The sequence below is a fragment of the Heterodontus francisci genome, chromosome 37, assembly GCF_036365525.1.
Source record: "Heterodontus francisci isolate sHetFra1 chromosome 37, sHetFra1.hap1, whole genome shotgun sequence".
Lineage (NCBI taxonomy): Eukaryota > Metazoa > Chordata > Chondrichthyes > Heterodontiformes > Heterodontidae > Heterodontus > Heterodontus francisci.
The window spans coordinates 33,556,252-33,574,876 of record NC_090407.1 but is presented as its reverse complement, the minus strand read 5'-3'; the positions used below and the strand labels follow the sequence as shown (position 1 = coordinate 33,574,876).

The window sequence follows — 18,625 nt, the reverse complement described above, 5'->3', positions numbered from 1 at the left end:
TCGAGAGTCTGAATCGCCTATTCCTGCTCCTAAGTCCTATGTTCCTACCTCAGTACCCCAGGGTTAAGAGGAGGCAAACCATGCTCCCACAAAACAACTAGAATTCCCACTCGCGACCTTTATCATGACCCCTGCTGGAAAGACGTGTGCAAGATCTGATTGGTGTCCGCCCCTCGAGCCTGCTTCGCCATTCCATAAGATCATAACTGATCTGGTTGTGGTCTTAACTCCACTTTCCTGTCTGCCTCCCATAACCCTCAACTCTCTTGTCTATCAAAAATCTATCTAACTCAGCCGTGAATAAGTTCAATGACCCAGCCTCCACTGCTTTCTGGGGAAGAGAATTCCACAGACTAACAACTCTCGAGAGAAAATTTCTCCTCATCTCAGTCTTAAAAGGAAGACCTCTTATTTTTAAAATTGTGTCCCCTAGTTCTAGTCTCCGCCACAAGGGGAAACATCCACCCAGTATCCACTATATCAAGACCGCTCAGGATCTTGTATATTTCAATAAGATCACCTCTCATTCTTCTAAACTCCAAGGGGTATAGGCCCCACCTGTTCAACCTTTCTTCATAAGATACAATCCGAGAACACACTGGTCTAGCCTCACAAATGACTAGCCATTCGGGTCAGGCACCAAATCTGTTAAGAAGAAGGGATACAAACAATCAAGGATTTTTGCCCAAAACTCAGATATGAGTTTTGCCTCTGTCAAAATGTTAACTGATTTTCAGGACATCAGTTATCTGGAGGTGCCAATTCGATGCTGGAATCTAATAACCATCCAAAACCAAATGTGACACTTTTGTAAAAGGTTTATTGTATAAAGCTTCTCACAGTGCAACAATGTCCAAGAAATTCTAGAAATTAAAACCGATCAAGCACATAATATTGACGTGGAAACAGTAACAGCCTCGACAGCGCACTCCGACCTGAAACCTCTATCTCTTTGGCCAACTGTGTCTGAAGCCTCTACATATTGGGGGAAAAAGGAAAAATACATAGAATTAGTCATAACTTGATTTCAAATTGCTGACAATCCACAACAAAGGGGATAAATTAAAATTAGAGCTAGGTCATTCAGGGGTCACATAAGATTGGTGCACTATAAGCACAAATCGCCGTGTGGGAATATGATGTAGCAGCAATAACGGAAACTTAGCTTAAAAATGGTGAGGACGGAGTGCTTAATATTCAAGGATACAAAGTGTTCAGAAAAGACAGGGAAGGAAAAAAGGGAGGTGGAGCGGCTGATTTGGGAAGACAGTGCAGTGTTGGAAAGAGAGGATGTCCTTGAGCGAGTATACAGAATTCATTTTAGTCATAGAGAGATACAGCACTGAAACAGGCCCTTTGGCCCACTGAGTCTGTGCTGACCAACAGCCACCCATTCATACTAATTCTACATTAATCCCATCTTGCCTACCACATCCCCACCATTCTCCTACTACCTACCTACACTAGGGGCAATTTACAACGGCCAATCTACCTATCAACCTGCAAGTCTTTGGCTGTGGGAGGAAATCGGAGCACCCGGCGAAAACCCACACGGTCACAGGGAGAACTTGAAAACTCCACACAGGCAGTACCCGGAACTGAACCGGGGTCGCTGCAGCTGTGAGGCTGCGGTGCTAACCACTGCGCCACTGTGCCGCCCCTTTGATGAGAGCTGAGAAGCAAAATAGGGATGATCACTCGACTTGAGGTATTCTATAGGCCTCCAAATAGTGAGATAGAGGAGCAAATCTGCAGGAAAATCACAGAGATGTGCAAGAACTATACAGTGATGATATTGGGGGATTCTAATTACCCAAATATCGATTGGGATAATGTTAAAGTAAAGGAAAAGGAGGGGGAAGAATTTCTGAAATGTGTTCACGAGCAGTTCCATGACCTATATGTTCTCGGTCCAACGAGAAAGGAGGCATTGCTGGATCTGGTGCTGGGGAATGTGATGGGCAAGTGGACCAAATGCCTGTGGGGGAACAGGTGAGTAAGAGTGATCATTCTATCATAAGGTTTAGATTAGCAATGGAGGAGAGCGAGGAACAATCTAAAGTAGAACTTCTAAATTGGAAGAGGGCCAACTTCAATGGGATGAGAGGGTATCTAGCCAAGATAAAACAGAACCAGAAATTGGCAGGAAAAACTGTAATGGAATAATGGGTGATCGTTAAAGAGGTAATGTCTCAGGTATAGGCTAGGTACATTCCAACAAGGGCAAAAGGTAAGGGAACCAAAGCCAGGGCTTTTTGAAGGAGAGGGAGATAGAGAATATGAAGAAACTAAAAAAAGGGTGTATGATGTGTGACAGGTGAATTCTTCAAGCGATAATCAATCCAAATACAATAAGTTGACGGGGAAGAGAAGAGGAAAATACAACTGGCAAAGAGAGAATATGAGAATAGAATGGCAGTTAATATCAAGAAAGGAGAGAGACAAAAAGCAGGAAACTACAGGCCAGTTAGCCTAACATGTGTAATAGGGAAAATGCTAGAATCCATTATTAAGGAAGTAATAGCAGGACATTTAGAAAATCATAACACAATCAGGCAGAGTCAACATGGTTTTGTGAAAGGGAAATCGTGTTTGACGAATTTATTAGAGTTCTTTGAGGAAGTAACAAGCAAGATGGATAAAGGGGAACCTGTAGATGTGGTGCATTTGGATTTCCAAAAGGCAATCGATAAGGTGCCACATCAAATGTGACTAAACAAAATAAGAGCTCATGGTGTAGGGGGTAACATATTAGCGTGGACAGAGGATTGGTCAGCTAACAGGAAGCAGAGAGTAGGGATAAATGGGTCACCTTCGTGTTGGCAAGCCGTTACTAGTGGAATGCCACAGGGATTAGTGCCGGGGCCTCAACTATTTACAATCTACATCAATGACTTGGATGAAGGGACCAAATGTGTGGTAGCTAAATTTGCTGATGACAAAGATAGGTAGGAACGTAAACTGTCAAGAGGACATAAAGAGTCTACAAAGGGATTTAGATAGGTTAAGTGAGTGAGCAAAAATTTGGCAGATGGAGTATAAAATGTGGGAAAATGTGAACTTGTTCACTTTGTCAGGAAGAATAGAAAAGAAATATATTATTTGAATGGAGAGAGACTGCAGAATTCTATGACACAGAGGGATCTGGGTGTCCTGGTACATCAATCACAAAAAATTGGTATGCAGGTACAGCAGGTAATTAGGAAGGCAAATGAAATGTTGGTGTCGATTGCAAGAGGAATCAAGTATACAAGTTGAGAAATTTTGCTACAGCTGTACAGAACCTTAATTAGACTGCATCTGCACTATTGAGTGCAGTTTTGATCTCCTTACTTAATAGAGGAATTAATTGCATTAGAAACAGTTCAGAGAAGGCTCACTTGACTGATTCCTGGGATGAAGGGGTTATCTTATGAGGTAAGGTTGAACCTATACCCACTGGAATTTAGAAGAATGAGAGATGATCTTACTGAAACATATAAGATCCTGTGGGGGAGTCTAGATTAATTCATTCATGGGATGTGGGCGTTGCTGGCGAGGCCAGCATTTATTGCCCATCCCTAACTGCCCTCGAGAAGGTGGTGGTGAGCTGCCTTCTTGAACTGCTGCAGTCCATGTGGGGTGTGTACACCCACAGTGCTGTTAGGAAGGGAGTTCCAGGATTTTGACCCAGCGACAGCGAAGGAACGGCGATATAGTTCCAAGTCAGGATGGTGTGAGACTTGGAGGGGAACTTGCAGGTGGTGGTGTTACCATGCATTTGCTGCCCTTGTCCATCTAGTTGGTAGAGGTCGCAGGTTTGGAAGGTGCTGTCTAAGGAGCCTTGGTGCGTTGCTACAGTGCATCTTGTAGATGGTACACATTGCTGCCACTGTGCGTCAGTGGTGGAGGGAGTGAATGTTTGTGGATGGGGTGCCAATCAAGTGGGCTGCTTTGTCCTGGATAGTGTCGAGCTTCTTGAGTGTTGTCAGAGCTCCACGCATCCAGACAAATGGAGAGTATTCCATCACACTCCTGACTTGTGCCTTGTAGATGGTGGATAGGCTTTGGGGAGTCAGGTGGTGAGTTACTCGCCACAGGAATCCTAGCCTCTGACCTGCTCTTGTGGCCGTGGTATTTATATGGCTACTCCAGTTCAGTTTCTGGTCAATGGTAGCCCCTAGGATGTTGATAGTGGGGGGTTCAGCAATGGTAATGCCATTGAATGTCAAGGGGAGATGGTTAGATTCTCTCTTGCTGGAGATGGTCATTGCCTGGCATGAATGTTACTTGCCACTTATCAGCCCAAGCCTGGATATTGTCCAGGTCTTGCTGCATTTCTCCACAGACTGCTTCAGTATCTGAGGTCACGAATGGTGCTGAACATTGTGCAATCATCAATGACCATCCCCACTTCTGACCTTATGATTCAAGGAAGGTCATTGATGAAGCAGCTGAAGATAGTTGGGCATAGGACACTACCCTGAGGAACTCCCGCAGTGAAGTCCTGAAGCACAGATGATTGACCTCCAACAACCACAACCATCTTCCTTTGTGGTAGGTATGACTCCAACCAGTGGAGAGTTTTCCCCAAATCCCATTGACTCCAGAGTTACTAGGGCTCCTTGATGCCATACTCAGTCAAATGCTGCCTTGATGTCACGGGCAGTCACTCTCACCTCACGAGTTCAGCTCTTTTGTCCATGTTTGAACCAAGGCTGTAATGAGGTCAGGAGCTGCATGGCTCTGGCAGAAGCCAAACTGAGCATCACTGAGCAGGGTATTGCTAAGCAAGTGCTGCTTGATGGCACTGTTGATGACACCTTCCATCATTATACTGATGATTGAGAGTAGACTGATGGGGCGGTAATCAGCCGGGTTGGACTTGTCCTGCTTTTTGTGTACAGGACATACCTGGGCAATTTTCCACATTGCCAGGTAGATGCCAGTGTTTTAGTTGTACTGGAACAACTTGACTAGGGGCGCGGCAAGTTCTGGAGCACTGGTCTTCAGCCGGAATATTGTCAGGGCCCATAGCCTTTGCCGTATCCAGTGTCTTCAATCGTTTCTTGATATCACGCAGAGTGAATTGAATTGGCTGAAGTCTGGCACCTATGAAGCCGGGGACTTCAGGAGGAGGCAGAGATGGATCATCAACTCGGCACTTCTGGCTGAAGATTGTTGCAAATGCTTCTGCCTTATCTTTCACATTGATGTGCTGGGCTCCCCCCATCATTAAGGATGGATGTGGCAGGACTGCAGAGCTTAGATCTGATGTGTTGGTTATGGGACCGCTTAGCTCTGTCTATTGCATGCTGCTTACGCAGTTTGGCACGCAAGCAGTCGTCTGTTGTAGCTTCACCAGGCTGACACCTCATTTTGAGGTATGCCTGGTGCTGGTCCTGGCATGCCCTCCTGCACTCCTCATTGAACCAGGGTTGGTCTCCTGGCTTGATGGTAATGGTCGAGTGGGGGATATGCAGGGCGATAAGGTTATAGATTGTGGTTGACAAACTAGGGGACACAGTTTAAAAATTAGGGGTCTCCCATTTAAGACTGAGATGAGGAGGAATTTTTTTCTCCCAGAGGGTCGTTAGTCTGTGGAATTCTCTTCCCCAGAGAGTAGTGGAGGCTGGGTCATTGAATATATTCAAGGCTGAGATAGATAGAATTTTTGATCGACACAGAGTCAAGGGTTATGGGAGACAGATAGGAAAGTGGAGTTGAGGCCACAAGCAGATCAGCCATGATCTTATCGAATAGCAGAGCAGGCTCGAGGGCTGAATGGCCTACTCCTACTTCTTCTACCAGCATGTGAATAGTAAATGGGTCATAAAAGGTGGGGTGGGGCCTATTAGAGACAAAGAAGGCGATGTATGATTAGAGGAGCAGGGTAAGGCTAGAATACTTAATGAGTACTTTGTATCGGTGTTTACTAAAGAAGAGGATGCTGACAAAATATCGGTAGAAACAGAGATGGTTGAGGTAATGGATGAGAGTTAGGTAGTGTGTACTGGAATGGCTGGCTATATTTAGAGTGGATAAATCGCCTGGTCCAGGTGGCTTGCATCCCAGGTTGCTAAAGGAAGTGGGAGTGGAGATAGTGGAAGGGCTTCCCATAACCTACCAATCGTCCCTAGATACCGGGGAGGTGCCAGAGGATTGGAGAGTGGAAAATGTGACATCCTTATTCAAGAAAGGGCGACAGGCCGGTCAGTTTAACATCTGTAGTGGTTAAGTTTTAGAAACAATAATCACTGAAAAAATGAACGGGCAATTTGGAGAGGTTTGAGTTAATTAGCGAGAGACAGCACAGATTTGTAAAAGGTAGATCATGCTTGATTTTTTTTTAATGAAGTAACAAAGACGGTTGATGAAGGGAAAGCAATGAACATTGTCTATATGAATTTTAAGAAAGCCGGTGATGAAGTACTACATAAAAGGCTGGTTAACAAAATTGACTTAAGGACAGAAAACAGCAAGTCATGGTAAATGGTTTTTCAGACTGGAGGATGGTAGACAGTGGTGTTCCCCAAGGTTCAGTGCTCGGACCACTGCTTTTGTTGATTGATATATATATATTATATACATAAAAATGATTTTGATATTGGAATACAGAGTAAAATTTCAAAATTTGCCGATGATACAAAACTTGGAGGTGTGACAGACAGTGAGGATGATACTCATCAACTGCAACAGAACATAGATAGGCTAGCAAAATGGGCAGACAAGTGGCAAATTGAACTTGAGAGAAATGTGAGGTGATACATTTTGCCAGAAGGGATAGGGAGAGGCAATATCGACGATATGGTACAGCTCTAAAGAGTGTACAGGGGCAGAGATATCTGGGGGTTTATGTGCATAGATCATGAAGGTGGCTGGACATATTGACAGAGTAGTTAGCAAAGCATAGGGGATCTTGGGCTTCATAGGGGGTATCGAGTACAAAAGCAGGGAAGTTATGCTCAACCTTTATAAAGCTTTGGTTCGGCCACAACTAGAGTATTGCGTCCAGTTCTGGTTACCACACTTTAGGACAGATGTGAAGGTCCTTGAAAGGATGCAGAGGAGATTTACCAAAATTGTTCCAGGGATGAGGTATTTTAGTTATGAGGTCAGGTTGGAGAAGGTGGGGTTGTTCTCCTGGGAGCCAAGGAGATTGAGAGGAGATTTGATAGAGGTGTACATTTTCATGATAGGTTTAGATAGGACAGACAAAGAAAAGCAGATTCCATTAGCCTACGGTACAAGGACCAGCGGGCACAAATTTAAAGTTTTGGGCAGGTGATGCAGGCGGGATGTAAGGAAGAACTTTTTTTACGCAGCGAATGGTAATGATCTGGAATTCGCTGCCTACAAGAGTGGAGGAAGTGGAGACAATGAATGATTTCAAAAGGAAATTGGATGGGCACTTGAGGGAAATAAACTTACAGGGCAACGGAGATAGAGCCAGGGAATGGGACTAATTGGATTGCTCTAGAGAGCCGGCATGGAGTCAATGGTCCGAATGGTCTCTTTCTGTGCTGTTAAGACTCATGATTCTGTAAAACACTTCTTCATACAAAGGATGATTAAAATCTGGAATTCTCTCCCCCAAAAAGCTGTTAAGTCTGGGGGTCAACTGAAAATTTCAAAACTGAAATTGATACATATTTGTTAGGCAAGGGTCTTGAGGTGTACGGAATGAAGGTGAACAGTTGTGAGTTAAGATACAGATCAGCCATGATCTAATTGAATGGCAAAACAGACACGAGATGCATTAAGTTTGAAAGTACATTTGCACATGTTCATGGGCAAGGCCACAGGCTTATAGTGAGCATTTAAGTCAAGCATCTCTGTTTATTAACAGATTACAGGCTTTTTACTGGTATTCTGGGAATCACATTCAGTGATTCTGCCTGGTTTACTGAGAACGGGGCTACCTGTGGATTCGGTTACAATATACAAAGGGGCTGCTCTTCCCACTATCAAATGTGTGCTTGAAAATATAGGGATGTTTTAAAATGAAACCACTTAAGAATCAAAATATTTTCAGCGAACGGTCTCAGTTCTTTCCACAATGCAGCATATGATTACTATACATTGTAGTATCCAGTGTTACTCCTTCATACAGGTTGTTACACGCCTCACATCTTGGTGCAAAGCTGAAACTTTCAGAGATAACTAGTTTAAAAACACTTACCTGTCTGATTTACTGCTGGTGAAGGACATGCTTTTATTTCCCGCAGATTGACGATTCTTCTTTCCAGTTTTCTAAATTGAGGAAAGTTTAGTCAGGACAGTTTAAAGATACCTTTAAGTCTTCAATAAATAAATGTTCATAAGAAGAAATAACTCTTTATAGCATTTCATCTGACTGTGGCATCGAGATGAGGTCAACATCACAGAAAAAGCTGTAATCAGATTTTTAAAAGTCTGCCAAAACACTTATTAAAAGTAATTTTGACTTAAAGATATGAAAGCTGATTTTCCGATTCAGTTATGGTGATGAACAGATGTAATCTAGGAGTGCAGGAGAGAAAAGGACTCCAATCTTATTGAAACAAGGCCCTGAAGCATCAATGCACCCTGGCACAGATCTGGACAGTTAATCCCTGACTAGCATGATGGCAAAAAAAAATTCATATTCTCCTTTAGTCCCCTCCAAATTATTTTGTGTATTTAATTGATACGAACCTGTTAAATTTCTGTAATGACTCAAGTAACTTGCTACTCAGAGTTAATTAGAGCAGCCTTCTTTTTTAAAGAATGAAAATTGTCATCTGATACTTTGATACTTAACAACACTTTACAATCCAAAGTCTGTTAAGACATGGAATGCCGTACCAGATGTGGTGGAAGCAGGATTCATCATTCCTTTCACTTTTAAAACAAAAGGAAGCAGATAAATAGTTGCAAAATAAATTCTTTAAAAAGGGTATATGGAAAGGATAGAAGAACAGGACTAAGTGGACAGATTTCAGAGAGCCGATGCAAATGCGATCAGCTGAATAGCCTCCTCCTGTATGGCAAAATTCTATGTTTCAAAATCTATGCAGCATCATTTAAAATTCTCAAATACGGAATAATGACAGGTGGCTAGGGGTAATCTACTGATATGCCTGCAGACAATGGGCTGAATATAGAAGGAGCTGTAGTCCAGTTATAAATTTGATATCAATACACCAATCTTATAACCAACAAAGGCCCCATACATGTGTCATATATCCCGTCATTTTAGTGAATAATACAGGCACTACAATTCACATTTTTGTTGTGTAAAAACCATGCCTAAGTCTGCATGACTAGTTAACTGTAAATAATGTTCCATAATGAAGAATAATAGCCCTGTAACATCACAGGAGACCAAGGACAATAGGCCCCAGAAAAATAACACATTTATAGGGATGCAATTTTCAGAACTTACAGGGAGAGATAGAATATGGCAAATATCATAACTGAACATCTCACCGATGTCAATATATTCCTAGCTACAATACTGACACACTTTATCAAGTGACTGAGCACATATCCAATGTCTGCTACATTACGCTTGCAATTACACATGCCTTTCACAGCTTTAGGATGTTCTAAAGTGCTCTCAACAATCGACCAATACTTTTGAAAAGCAGTTATTATTCTTAAGATGGCAGTTGATCTGTGAAAGGCAAGGGCCTGCAAACAGATGAATGCCCACTTAAACTGTTTGGTGGTTAGGGTTGAAGGATAAATGTTGCCCAGGACACTGGGAAAACTCCTTGTCCTTCGAAAAAATTGCCATGGAATCTTTTCTAATTCATATGCATAATATGGGGCCTTGGTTTAACAGCTAATTTGAAAAACAGGACTTTTGACAATGCAGCATTCCCTTAATACAACTCTGAAATGCCAGTGTGGATTACATGCTCAAGCCCTGGGGTGGGTTGCACCTACAAACATTCTGATGAGTGTTAGGAGTGCTATCACTAAGCCAAACGGACACAGCAAATCATTATTAATGGTTTAAAAATAAAGATTTATTTTTATAACAGATAACAATGAATGTTATAATATTTATTTATTTTACCTTAACAACAAAATAAAGAAGCAACATGCAAGTCATTTGCTTACATTTTTCAAACGTTTTTATTTCTCCCTCTAATTTTATCTCAGTTTTTGCTCCTGCAAGCCTCGTGCTGGGTTACAGTGCCGCTGGTGCACAGTGCCAAGGAGTCGTTTCTGCTCTGCTACCTTGTCTAAGCAGTCATTCTTCATGAATTAACCTGGACACTAAGCTATTGAAATTTTTGGGCCTTGGAAGGATGCTGGGCAGTGTAAACTAAGACCGAATTTGGGAAAGAACAAGTTCCGCTGGTAAAAAATCTACAGTCGAAGTGTAGGCTTCTTGCAGTCACACGCCTCTGTGCTGACGTTGGAGGAAGAGGTGGGATTAGCGAGATAGCGTCACCCACCAATTCTGCTCCAGTGCCTGCAATGCAAAGTAAGTGTGCAGGGTGCTGGTGCACATGCATCAGGGTAAGATCCTTGTGGTTGTGGATCCAGGTTGCTGGTTTTTGAATGGCTTCTTTAAAACAAATAATTAGCTTGTTTTAAACAAGTTTTTACTGATCTTTGATTGGAATGGCACAATCCCTGCAGGGAGCAGTAAGGTGCCAGTTTACTAAAAAGAAAATCGAAGTTGTATCAACGTATGAGTTGGCCCTCAAATACAATAAACAAAAACTTGCAGAATGCTGCAATTTATGCACTATATTTTACAGCAGTGGTTTTACCTTAGAATGAGGCACATCTGCTTCATGACTGGGATCAAACTGGGTTGATTCCTTAGACTTGCTGCCAGCTGAAAGGATAAAAATATTGTAATATAAATGCACACTTTACACAAATAACATCTCCTAGCGGCTGAATTTTTCAAAATTGGCTACAAACTTGTTTTACCCACGTCTGTGGGTAAGAGAAGTAGAGTACAATCCTTTTCCCTCTTTGCTTCCCAATTCCCTGAAGGTACAGATTCCTGCTGAGAAATGATTTGACAACACTGGTCACTCTCCTCTGCCTCATTCAAAATCTGCAACTTCCATGTTTTAAAGATAGATAGGGAATGCTATGCTAATAGGCTATTCATCATGGAAGGCATCACAGCTCAGCAGACCTCATCAAATGTGTGCATACAAACATAGACCACTGTCTGACAAAAATCCTTGGGTGGTGATCAGAAGTAGAAATACCAATTGATTTTCCTCTTGCCAGCTCAGGGGGCTATGGCTAATCCTGGTGCCCCTACAGCTCTTCGAACTGAAATAAGCTAACTCGGTACAAACCCAGCATGAACCTGGACCCTCCTAATTGGTGTGCTTGGTACTGGGCTAGATAGTGTCAATACCCAGTGATTCATCAGGGGGACCTTCCCTGCCATAAGTTAAAACCACATTAACACTGAACCGCTGACAGACATGATGGCCGATTCTGGTTTGTCCAATAGAGAAATGCTCTGGATGTTGGAAACTACACACAGTTTACTAGGGTTAAAGCATAACAGGGTGTAGGTTACCAGCAAGTTGAATGCTTTCCAACTTGCTCAAGTTTCCTGAGTGTGAACACCAAAGTGTTTGACTTTTCGCCATAGTGCACACAGTGGAAAGTTCTGTCTCAAGAGGGTAGAGAAGCACCAGATGGAGTCTTACCCGTGCATCTTGTGTCAACTGATTAAGAAGATGCATCAATGCCATTGTGCAGAATTCTACCACATGAATCGGTGTTTTGTACTGATCCTTTCTCCAAGGCTACAATAACAAATATTGCTTGAGTGCCAATGTCAGGGAGGCTCCTAAATCTTGCAGTCCAGAATAAGAGGTGGGGCTGCACCAGCAAGTGAGTTCCTAATTTCAACCTGTTGTGTAGTTCTCAAAGTTCAGACATATCACCACAAAAAAGGGAAAAAACTGACGGACAGTTCTGTTAAAGACACAACACCTATAGGTTCAACAGAACCCCTTGTGCTCTATGGATACAAGACAACTTCTCAACAGGTTTCATGTGCAGGAGAGGGGAGATAACACTGAATGAGATCTCCGGGCTCAAGGAGAGTTTGGCTGCAGAATATCCATTAAAAATTAACCTAAAGATTAAGCCACAACTGACCCGCAAAAACTTTGAAATCGGACTTGCTGTAATCGAATGGTTTGAAGTTTTTGGGATTTTTCGGCTCCTCTATCCCTGATTTTGGCTTCTTCTTTTCTGGAGGTGCTGTCTCACTTCCTGATCCACTCTTTGCTCGCTCCCTCTTCACCGATTGCTGTTCTGCAGCCATCTGAGGTGGGAACACATGATTAAGAGTTAAGGTATACATCGATCCTGCTATTCCCAGCCATTTCAAATCTTCCGACGAGTGACCATGTCATGTAGCGCCTAAATCTACGAGGCACAACATTTTGTAGAATAAAATTACAAAGCAGTGAATGAGACAATTAGAGATACGAATTACATCAACCTTTTTCCTTGAATTTAATATGAGAAACCCAAATATTGAGTTTGTGAATTGAATGGACTAGGCTTTGCTGATGGAACGGGGACGCAGGGAAGGCAACTCCAAAGCACTATTGATACCACAAAACCTAATGCTCAAGAGAAGCAAAGCAGGTCAGAAATGAAATCAAAACAGAAAGGAAGGCAATAAAAAAGTAAAAACAGACTACAGCTCGAGGACAGACAGCAAGGCTACAGTGTGGATGACCAACCCAAACTAGGTTGACCACAATAGTTATAATAGAACAAGCAATGCTACATAATAATGAGAATCTGTACTAGGACCAAGTTATGACAGAGTAACAGTCTGCAACTGGGGTAGAAACTCCAGATTTGGAGAGTATCGTAAGGTCATTGAAACCGCGACAAACACACAACGCAAACAGAAACCGCAACAGACACTCAGCAGGTCAGGCAACTTCTGGCGAGAGAACTTCTTGAACTTTCCAAGGAAGTGTCCTGGACCCAAAATGTTCACTGAATTGTGTTCTCTCAGCAGATGTAGCCTGATCTGCTCAGCGTCTCTAGCAGTTATTTTGTTATTTGCTTAAAGAAAACAATCTTTTGATAAAAGCCAATTACTTCTTTAATGGTTGTGCGATATTGTACAATACTAGACTCAAGCGACTTGGTGCTGTGGTGACCTTTAACCTCAGGGTCCTAGGTGCAAATCAAGCTACTGAGATAAAAGGTTTGATGTGAATGAGTTTGGGCCATCCTGAGGTCCTAGTTGAGATGGCAGCATAAAAACCACTGAATTGGGAAATCCACTCACAGAAGCCAGACAATGGCTGGTGTGGAAAACAGAAATGACAGATTAGTGCAGTACAGGAAATTCTCCTGAGGTTATGGTTAAGGCACATTGTTGAGGCTAAGCAAAGGTACAGCTTTACTCTTTATTTTAGTGCTAAACCTGACCTGTGAATGCTGGATGACTGAAACGAAAAGTGTTCCATTTCCCAGTACTAAATTCCTTTCACTGTACCTCAATGCACAAAAATGCTTTCTAATGTGTTTTGTCTTCTCCCAGACTCCAACTCCCAACCCTCCCAACCTGAGAGCTCACTTCATTCATGGTTGGAGCAGCACCTTTAGCTAAAGTCACTCACAAATATAACTCTGGTGCTGATTGGTTTCAAATTGTTCCGTTTGTACTATTGATGGGATCGATAAAGCTATTACTAAGAGGCAGTGCTTAAGTACTTCATATAAAAACATTGCAAACGTCAGTTCAGAAAACCAATCTTGGGCAAATTTCTTCATAGTGCTTTGATGATAGAATTCATACCACTTTATCAGAGTTTAATTTGAACTAAAATTACTTCAATTTGAATTAAGTATAAAGAAATGTCTCTTTGCAGCTACACTTTCAGTACTAACAAAGGCACCAACCATAACATGAAAGCAGATAACACATGAACAATGAGCAGTGACAATTATTCTTGGCTCTGACATTAACTAGGAAAACTGGCAGACAATGTTATATGGCGGGCACTAGCAATATGAACCACCTCCAGGCGCTTACCCATTGTCTCTTGAGACAAGGAGGCCAAAGAAGAAGAGCAATATGAAGTGGGATATGAAGTTCACTTTTTTTTTAAAAAACAGGGAAGCAGCTGAATTGCCATTTTATCATGCACTGCAATATTAAGAGTTTTCTAAAAGTTTTCAAAGCACCACATTTATTTCTCTTAAGCCACATACTCTAACTCAACACATTCTCCTCCCTGCATTTGTGATCATTGCACCATATCCCACTCCAATTCATTCTCTCCCAAGACATGAAAATGGTGCAGCTTGTTACCTCTCCCATACGACTCCCTCCCTCATCTCCTCTCCAACTCTTTTTAGATTAAGATTAGATTAGATATACAGCACTGAAACAGGCCCTTCGGCCCACCGAGTCTGTGCCGACCATCAACCACCCATTTATACTAATCCTACATTAATTCCATATTCCTACCACATCCCCACCTATCTATATTTCCCTACCACCTACCTATACTAGGGGCAATTGCTAATGGCCAATTTACCTATCAACCTGCAAGTTTTTGGCTTGTGGGAGGAAACCGGAGCACCCGGAGGAAACCCACGCAGACACAGGGAGAACTTGCAAACTCCACACAGGCAGTACCCAGAATTGAACCCGGGTCGCTGGAGCTGTGAGGCTGCGGTGCTAACCACTGCGCCACTGTCCCTTTTTTTTTACTGTATTACAGGCCTTGGCTCCAGCTTTTTCAATAAAAAATAACTTCACCTTGCAATAATACAACAACATTTTTGGTGATTTAAATATTCTAGCTGTGGTAATATTTCCTCCAAGTTGATGTTCCCTTTTCTCAGCAGGAAATCCATTTCACTATTCACAGCTGAGAAAGTCTCTCTGAAAACAGTCACTTGGAATTCCACAAACATAGTCCAGGGAAGGCTAGCTCGCCAGATTTCTCTGCCTTTGTAGAACTGCCTGGCTTTAGCTCATTGCTTTCCCATGGGGTTTCAGTGTAAGTCAGGAACTCAGTGGTGGAGGTAAAGACAATAATTGATGGGAACCCACATCACAGTACTCCTTAGTATTGTACACACCAAAATGTCGAAATTATAGCAAGTTAACAGCTTTGGCTTATACAACTTGTCCCATTCTAGCAAAGGTTTAAAAAAAAAACCCTTAGACTCACTGTGGCCTGCTGTCTGACTGAAGGGATCTCTTGTACTGCAGCAATATAATCCTGTTGCACCTGTTGTCGCACAACTGAAAGGCAAAGATACAGTTCTCAAAAAACTAGAACTAAGGATAAACAGCACTGGCAATGAGTCTTCGGGCTATAACGACAACAATTAAAAGCCTTTCCTGCTCCTTTTCAACAGATCTGGTTGCGTGTAAATCACTATAAAACAAGGAAGTGCTACTGTAGTTACTGTGTTGAGTTTAGGGCATTCACATTAAGAAGGTTGCACTGGCTTTGGAGAAAGTCCAGCCATGATAATACTGGAGGGATAAAGGGACTGAGCTATGATGACATAATGGGTAACTGTAGGAATATTCCCTAGAGATGAGCATGTTCAGGTATGATTGAATGAAGGTGTGTAAAGTAATGAAGATAATTGAGAGCACAGATAAGGAACGGCTCTTCCCTCCAGTCAGGGACTCCAGAACAAGGGGACACTGCCCTAGAATTTAAGCTAAACCAGTTAAAAGTGAAGCCAGGAAAAATCTCTCCACACACAAGGTCGTCAGAATATGGAACAAACTGCCCCAGAGGAAGATAGCTGCAATGTCAAAGGTTATTTAAAAGGGAGGGAAGTAACTATATTCCGAGGTAGGGAGAAAATATAGCTACTGCGGCTGGCAAAACAGTGCAGCAGGTTTGAATGGCCTTCTCTTGTTCCTATGTATATTTTATAGATGCATATAGTTTTAGGAACATGTTCAAATACTTCTAACAGAATATACATCTACAGATATGTTGATATGCAGGAATCTCTCCTGTACTGCTCTACTTTAATTAAGCTGAAACCTCATGTCTAATGTTCCAAATCGACTTTTACAACTGAACCTGATTTTTTGTTGTTTCTCACTGGATATTTCTGACATGTGTGATTACATGCATGAATTAAATTTGAAGCAGCATTTCTAAACACAGGGAGAGCATTACTTCAAGCACTGATACACAAAAAGGATGGTGAAATGTTATCTTGTCTTTGACTCATGGGAGTCACTCAAGGAATGCTGCTACACAAGATATGAAACAATTTTCTAATGCTAAATAAATTACGGCGCCACAGACAAGAAAATATGAACATAAGCTTCTGCTACAGCTCTGACTGGCAAACAAATACACGGAATTATTGCATTCAGTCCATGCCAAACTATCTGACAGTTTACCACCTCTAATTTAAATGATGCAAGACAAGTATAATTTTGGATATATAGTCAAGTAAATGCAGTCCCTGACTGCTTAGGTGCTGAGGCTGCAGCTAAGTAGGCGGAGAGGTGCTGATGGCAGAGAGAGAACATTGGCAATGATTTTACCAGTACTTACAGGCTCCACAAGCGAAAGCGCTCAGGGTGACTGCGACTTCTCTCCGAGAAGTGTACACAACTTGGTTACAAATAGGAGAAAATTTCAATCAATAAATTGGGAAAAAAATTGAATCATGTTTCTAAAATAAGAGTGCACACATACAGCTTCAGCTGCCTGTCTAGATTTATCTAAAACCAGTTCAAAAGGAGAGTGTGAAATGGCTCCCCTCTCTTTAGTCATGTGCATTATCCCCATTAAAGGATACGGAACTTAGGCAGATAAATGGAGTTAGGATACAGATCAACCATAATCTATTTGTATGGCAGAACAGGCTCAAAGGGCAGAACAGGCTCAAAGGGCTGAATGGCCTAGTCAAGTTCTCACGTATTATCAATGGAGTCCATGGATGGCTTGCTCCCGAATGCATCAATGAATTAATGCACGTGGTGAGTTGTGGATACAGACTGGGGTGGTACCACCCACAGTATGTTGATGTACTAACTCTCCAGTTCAGTGTTCCTTGTTAGAGGCAATTCTGTTCATATGGTTCTGTGATCTAATGGAAGCATGAACATCAGAAAATAAAAAACAAAAAAAACTGACTGTGTTCAAGAGATTTGACAGACACTGGTCATGTACAAACGACAAAGTTGCTGATGACAACCTGCAGGCTTTGGGGTGTCTCTTGCTTTCTTGATTTGCTCTTGCTGTTTGGTGGCTTCTTTCTGTAAGTGTTCCTGGCTCAGCAACTTCCACCTGTTACTGACCTGAAATTACAAAACACTGAAAGGTTGAGGTTGTTTGATGTACACTAGCTCCTTTTAACAAACTTGCAGGTACTAAGCATCAATGCCCGCTATTTTAAACAACATACACACAAACTTCAAATAGATTAGGTAGTGTTATACAAACATGCTCCATTCTGCAGTCAATCAATTATTATACTATTGTGCTAAAGTTATATTCCCACTGGTATGTTATTTCAATGATAAAGCAACCAATTGTCAAAGGCTGCAAAAATATGCAATACCCTAAAACTGCAAATCAAAATTTATAAGTCGTAACCAGAGTATGATACAACACGTATGTACACTTGTGGGAAAGACACTTGAACTACCCAAACAGCTTCACTGATGGGTGAATTTACACTGCTGGCCATGACGTATCCTCTATAGCCTGCTCCTGTGCTTCTGTGTATATCATCACCCTTAGAAACTGAATATTATTCTCCATCTGTTCCATGCACTGTACAGATATTTGACATCAGCAGGTAGTGTGTGCTATCCAAAGTAGCTCCAATCAGTGCTTTTGTTTTATTTGCAGCACGAAATGTCACTTAGTTCAATGGGTTTTAAAGGTTTGTGATGTGGATCCCCGACAAACACTGGCAGGTTCCCAAAGGACACCTTCATATTTTGACAGATACCCAGGAGACCTGCTGTAAATAACTGACACTCTCCCAGGAGACCTGCTGTAAACACTGACACTCTCCCAGGAGACCTGCTGTAAACACTGACACTCTCCCAGGAGACCTGCTGTAAACACTGACACTCTCCCAGGAGACCTGCTGTAAACACTGACACTCTCCCAGGAGACCTGCTGTAAACACTGACACTCTCCCAGGAGACCTGCTGTAAATACTGACACTCTCCCAGGAGACCTGCTGTAAACACTGACACACTCCCAGGAGACCTGCTGTAAATAACTGACACTCTCCCAGGAGACCTGCTGTAAACACTGACACTCTCCCAGGAGACCTGCTGTAAACACTGACACTCTCCCAGGAGACCTGCTGTAAATAACTGACACTCTCCCAGGAGACCTGCTGTAAACACTGACACTCTCCCAGGAGACCTGCTGTAAACACTGACACTCTCCCAGGAGACCTGCTGTAAACACTGACACTCTCCCAGGAGACCTGCTGTAAATAACTGACACTCTCCCAGGAGACCTGCTGTAAACACTGACACTCTCCCAGGAGACCTGCTGTAAACACTGACACTCTCCCAGGAGACCTGCTGTAAATAACTGACACTCTCCCAGGAGACCTGCTGTAAACACTGACACTCTCCCAGGAGACCTGCTGTAAACACTGACACTCTCCCAGGAGACCTGCTGTA

At 42.4% G+C, this 18,625-nt stretch overlaps 1 protein-coding gene across 1 annotated transcript in view; it reads right to left on the bottom strand.

Annotated features, from left to right (window-relative positions):
- Positions 1–802: 802 nt before the first annotated feature.
- The window catches only part of exosc10 (exosome component 10), a 70,302-nt gene continuing 52,479 nt past the window's right edge, over positions 803–18,625 (bottom strand). Inside the window, exons 20-25 of the mRNA XM_068017504.1 lie at positions 17,170–17,272; positions 15,159–15,232; positions 12,100–12,268; positions 10,731–10,798; positions 8,162–8,232; positions 803–975 (exon numbers count right to left, since the gene is read on the bottom strand). Of these exons, the coding sequence (XP_067873605.1) occupies positions 945–975; positions 8,162–8,232; positions 10,731–10,798; positions 12,100–12,268; positions 15,159–15,232; positions 17,170–17,272 (516 nt within the window). The 3' untranslated portion in view covers positions 803–944. The remainder of the gene's footprint in view (positions 976–8,161; positions 8,233–10,730; positions 10,799–12,099; positions 12,269–15,158; positions 15,233–17,169; positions 17,273–18,625) is intronic.